At 69.9% G+C, this 5,453-nt stretch overlaps 1 protein-coding gene across 1 annotated transcript; it reads right to left on the bottom strand.

The window, feature by feature from the left end:
* Positions 1 to 1,245: 1,245 nt before the first annotated feature.
* VPS4A (vacuolar protein sorting 4 homolog A) lies at positions 1,246 to 5,453 on the bottom strand (the record flags this gene model as incomplete). Its single annotated transcript, XM_085305751.1, has 10 exons — positions 1,246 to 1,692; positions 2,342 to 2,482; positions 2,592 to 2,811; positions 2,911 to 2,992; positions 3,092 to 3,240; positions 3,723 to 3,879; positions 4,087 to 4,206; positions 4,520 to 4,581; positions 4,798 to 4,945; positions 5,300 to 5,453. Coding segments are annotated over 10 exons (1,335 nt in total), but the record flags the coding sequence as incomplete, so codon positions are not given.

Here is a 5,453-nt window from a genome sequence, read left to right on the forward strand (position 1 = left end):
CACGCCCTGCCTGCTCCTGTGTAGGTGTGGACGAGACCGGGGAGCCGGTGAGCTGGGAGGCGACAGGCTGGGCCGCCCGCGTTATCCAGCATGAGATGGACCACCTGGACGGCATCCTCTACATCGACAAGATGGACAGCCGGACCTTCACCAACGTCCACTGGATGGAGCTCCTCGAGTGAGCCTCGCCCCACGGACACGCGTAGCCTGTCCTCCCCCCCGCAGCCATGGGACGACCGGCCCAGTGCTGGGACAAACCCCACCAGACAGCGCAGCCCAGGCTGCGGGGCCGGGAGCAGCCCGACGCACCCCAGGCCCTCCTGCRGAGGCTGCTGCACCTGACACGAGCACCTGGTGGGGAAGAACAACTGAGCCACAGCCTGAGAGACTCAAATTCAGCTGTACTGCGCTCAATACAGAGTGTTTCAGGACTTGGCGCCAGCTCTGGGCCTTTCCTGCACACCCAGCACGGCTGTATGTCGCTGCCTGCTGCAGGAGGGCACAGCCCGGCTTGGGGGGAGGGGCTCTGTGCACCTCCTCCATCTCCCCACCACCTCTGTGCCGTGGGGGGGGGGGGGTCACCCCTGTGCTCAGGGACGCACCGAATGCAGCCTGGCTCCGGCGGCTGGGGCAGCTCCTTCCCTGGAGCACAAGCTGGAGCAGGACAGAGCCAGTCCTGGCCTGGGAGGCCAGTGAGGCTCAGCCCAGGGCGCAGGCTGGCACAGGGCAGGGGCAGCGAGGCTCCCCCGGGCCCTGGCACTGCTGCCAGCCCCCAGGAAGGGGGCAGCCCACGTACTGCTCCGGAGCGTCCCCCCGCTGATGGCAGGAGCTGTGTGCTGGGCGGGGGCAGGAAATCGGCCTTGGTGAGCCCTGGCTGCCCGTTGCAGCTTACTGCAGGAGTCAGCCCTGCTGCGAGGCTGCACAGGAACTGGGGGCTCCCAGCACCCCCCCTCGCCCTGCCCAGGCTCAGCCCTTGCTGCAGCTCGGGGCCCAGCCCCGCTCCCCCTGGCCGCGGGTGCGACCTTGGGCAGCCTGGCCCAGCCCGGCCCCGCAGCACCCGCGCTCCCGCCCAGCGACGCTGAGGTGCGCCGGAGCCCTCCTGCCCCACGGTCTGCGACAGCCGGAGGCTGCAGCCCTCCAGCTGCTATGAGCAGCACCGGGGGCTGGACGTTCTCTGCCCCACGGCCGCGGCCCTCCGCTGCCGGAGCTGCCTCGCTGCAGGGAGGGGCTGGGCTGGGCTCGGGCTGAAGTTTTTGCATTGTTTTTATTTTCATATAAACAAGACAGACCCCAAAGCAGCATTAATTTAAAAAATAAAAAAAGAGCAGGAAGAAGAGTGGGGAGCAGCCGGGACAGGGTGGGGGGCACCCAGCAGCCCAGGCTGTGCTTGGACCACACCCCCTCCCCCCAGTAGCATCAGCCCGGCCAGGACAGTGCCCCCCACCCCTGCCGCCAGCCAGGTGCTGAAAGTGAGATGGGTTTAGTAGACAGCTGAACATGAACCCCTTTGGCACGGGGGGCCAGCCCGGGCGCTGCGAGGACGCTGCYGCGCCACGGCCGGCTGCCCCCGCCGGCCCGCGGCCAGAGCCCTTAACCTTCCTGGCCAAAGTCCTCTGTGAATTTCTTCACCTTCAGGAGGTCCTCGGCGTTGACAGTGGGGCGCGTGGTGGCCAGAGAGCGCAGCATGTCCGACTGCAACGCAGGGAGGGCGGCTGAGGAGCAGTGGGGCGGGACCGCTCAGCACCCCCCCCCCAGCCTGGAGTCGGCCTGGTGCCCCTGCAGGCCCCGGAGCAGGAGGCAGCGCTGGGCCTGGTGCCCCTGCAGGCCCCGGAGCAGGAGGCAGCGCTGGGCCTGGTGCCCCTGCAGGCCCCGGAGCAGGAGGCAGCGCTGGGCCTGGTGCCCCTGCAGGCCCCGGAGCAGGAGGCAGCGCTGGGCCTGGTGCCCCTGCAGGCCCCGGAGCAGGAGGCAGCGCTGGGCCTGGTGCCCCTGCAGGCCCCAGAGCAGGAGGCAGCGCTGGGCTCACTGGCAGCTGCTTCCCAGCAGAGCCCAAGCGCAGGCTGCGGGCGCCCACCCTCCCCCGGCATGTCACACCCGGCCCAGGCGGCTCAGCACCCCAGGGGAGGGCAGGACTGGGTCCCTCGCCCGGCGGGGCTGCGACGGGTGCGATGAGCGCGCCTCCAGAGACGCGWTCCGGCCTTTCCCGGGATGGGGAGGCCCTGTCCACGCGCTGGAGCTTGCGGCCCTTGAGGCAGGCTCCGGCGGAGGGCCGGGGAACCCGCAGGGCCGGGACCACAAGCGCCTTGCGCCGCGCATGGGCCCCACACCCCCACCCGCYGCTCACCATGCAGACGATGGGCTCCATGAGCTTGTCGCTGGGCACCTCCATCCAGGTCATCTCGGTGGCGCCAGGGTCTCCGGGCGAGCAGGGTGTCAGGAGGTCGTCTACGATCACGTTGGGGTTTGTGCGCGAGGGACCTCGGACCTGGGGCGGAGGCAGGCGGAGCTGCAGGGGTGGCTGGACGGGCGGGCGCGGGGCCGCGGCGGCAGTGCCGGGCCGGCGCCCCCGGCGCAGGCAGCCACGCCGCGCTCACCTTCTTGAAGTGCGTGGCCGACTGCACCTTGCGGACGGGCTGCATGAGGGCGTCCCGCACGATAATGCTGATGTCTGCCCCCGAGTAGCCGTCCGTCTTCCGGGCCAGCTCGTGGATGTTGGCCTCYGTCAGGCAGTGCGGGGTGTTGCCCAGGTGCAGCTTGAACATCTGGGCACGGGCCGCCTCCTCGGGCAGCGGGATGTAAATGCGCTTCTCGAACCTGGGCACGGCCCAGAGATGAGTGGCTGTGCTCCCCCCCAGCCGCCCCACGGCCAGCCCCACAGAGGGGGAGGCGGCAGAGGATCCGCGTCCCGCTCACCTTCTCCTGATGGCCGAGTCCAGCACCCAGGGGATGTTCGTGGCGCCGAGCACCAGGATGCCGTCGCTGCTGTTGCCCACGCCTAGGGGCAGAAACGGGGGCAGTGAGGGGGACTCAGCGGCTGGCWGCGCTCTGGGGACACCGGCGCGAGCCGAAGACGTCCCGCGGCTTCCCCACGCACCCTGCATCTGCACCAGGAACTCCGTCTTGATGCGCCGCGCTGCCTCGCTCTCGTTCTCGTTGCGGGAGCCGCACAGCGAGTCCACCTCGTCGATGAAGATGATGGAGGGCTTGTGCTGCCTCGCCAGCTCAAAGAGGTTCTTCACCAGCCTGGCCACAAAGACTCAGGATGGGCTCCAACTTGGGGAGCCCCCTGCGCCCCGAATGTCCCCRGCGGGGCAGAGAGGGGGACGAGCTCGCCTGTCTCCCGCTGCTGCCCCCTGGCCCCACGGCACCCGGGGTGCCCCACGCCAAGCCAGACTGGACCTGGAACAAGGGCAACAGCTCCCTGCCCGGGGCCAGCAAGGCAGCAGCGCTGCCAGCCCAGGCCAGGCCCTGGCCAAGGGCTGCTAGCCAAGGGGCTCCAGGCACAGAGTCTCTGCGCAGCACTGCGGCAGCTTGGCAGCGCCTCCCGGGGCCCGGGGGCTCGCGCCTGTGGACCCGAGGTGTCTACGTTAATGCAGCTTCGGCGACGCTGCCGGCTCGTCCACCCCCGAGCCACAACTTCGGCACCGCCAGGCTCACAAACAGGGGTGGCTGGAGCCGGCCTACAGCACGCGCGCGCCCCGCGCTGCCGCCAGCCCTCAGCTCACTTCTCGCTCTCTCCCAGCCACTTAGACATCAGGTCAGAGGACGACACGGAGAAGAAGGTGGAGTTGTTGGCCTCGGTGGCCACGGCCTTGGCCAAGTAGGACTTCCCAGTACCAGGGGGCCCGAAGAGCAGAATCCCTCGCCAGGGCGTGCGCTTACCTGCAACAAGGCCTGTGTCACGGCTCCCCCTTTGCCGCGCCGGCTAGATCCGCGCCACGACCGCGAGGCATCCGGGCAGCTCAGCGAGGGGCCGCGGGGCTGCAGGCTCCCAGGCGTCTCCGGCCCCGTCACGCCCAGCGCAACGGCCATGTGAGGCCCTTTCCTGCGGGACAGGGGCGGCCGCGGCGCAGCCAGAGCGACTCTCACCGGTGAACAGGTGCGGGAACTTGATGGGCAGGATCACGGCTTCCTTCAGGGCCTCCTTGGCTCCCTCCAGGCCGGCCACGTCRCTCCACCGCACGTTGGGCTTTTCCATCATGATGGCACCTGCGGGTGGAGGGCAGCTCTGCTCACGCAGCCACACGAGACAGGCGTCGCCCTGCCGACGCTGCAGCACTCCCGAGAGCCAGAGCCCTCTCCCCAGCCCCCCAACCCAGCCGTGCTGTGGGGCTGCCCCCGGTGTGGAGTGCAGATCAGGGGCTGTGGAGGCCTGGCAAAGCCCCTTGCCTGCCCCACCATGGCCCCACGGCCCGGACCCCCACTCCACAGCCACCAACGCAAAAGCCTTTTGGGAAACCCTCTGCAAGCAGCCAGCACAGCAGCACCCGCAGCGCCGGCCTCCACCTTCACCGCCTCTTACCCATCAGCTGCTCCTGCAGCTTCTTCTTCTCGGGGTTCTCGCCCTCGCTGTCGCTGTCGCTCCTGCGGAGGGGACGGGGTTAGGGGAGCAGAGGCCTCAGCACAGCCAGCAGGGTCCGGCCTCTGCTCTGGAGCCTGGGCAGAGGGTGGGAGAAGGGCAGGAACAGAGCTGCTCCCGTGGCGAGCGCCGCGGAGGGGAGCAGCCGGAGGGCTCTGCCCCGGCCCTTCCCCGGCACCCCGGCACCCCGGCACCGGGACGGTGCCCTCGCCCCCGCGCACCCTTTGTTGTCATTCTGYGACTCTTTGACGGGCTTCTTGCCCTGCTTGTCCTTGCTGCGCAGGTAATCCTTCAGCTTCTCCGCCCGGTCCAGGTACTGCACGCACTTCGCCCGGATGCTCTCCTTCGCCTTGTCGCTGTGAGCCTCATCTGCGGGAGAGCCCGCGGGCGTCACCGGCGGGTCCCCGAGCCGCCACCGGGGAGCCGCGGCCCCGGCCCCCAGCCAGGGCGGACGCCCCGTCCCCACCCCGTCCCTGTGCCACGCTGTCCCTGCACCTGTCCTGTCCCATCCCGTCCTGTCCCATCCCGTCCTGTCCCATCCCGTCCTGTCCCATCCCGTCCTGTCCCCGCCTCTGTCCCGCTCCCATCCTGTCCCCTTCCCAGTCCCGCCTGCGTCCCCTTCGCGTCCTGTCCCCGAGCTGTCTCACCCCTGTGCCGGACCTGCCCCGTGTCGCCCCGTCCTGCCTGCGTGCCCGTCCCCGCGCCGTCCCGCGTGGGGCTCACATTTGATGGCGTGCAGGAAGTACTCCACGGCGTGCTGGTAGAGCCGCAGCGCCTCCTCGTAGTTCTTGGCCTTGTCCTCCTCGGTGGCCTTGGTCACCAGGTCGATGGCCTTCTGCCGGGACGCCGCGGCGGCCCTCAGCACGGCGGCGGCGGC

The sequence above is a fragment of the Rhea americana genome, unplaced genomic scaffold, assembly GCF_003343005.1.
Source record: "Rhea americana isolate MKP2758 unplaced genomic scaffold, rheAme1 scaffold_226, whole genome shotgun sequence".
Taxonomy (NCBI): domain Eukaryota; kingdom Metazoa; phylum Chordata; class Aves; order Rheiformes; family Rheidae; genus Rhea; species Rhea americana.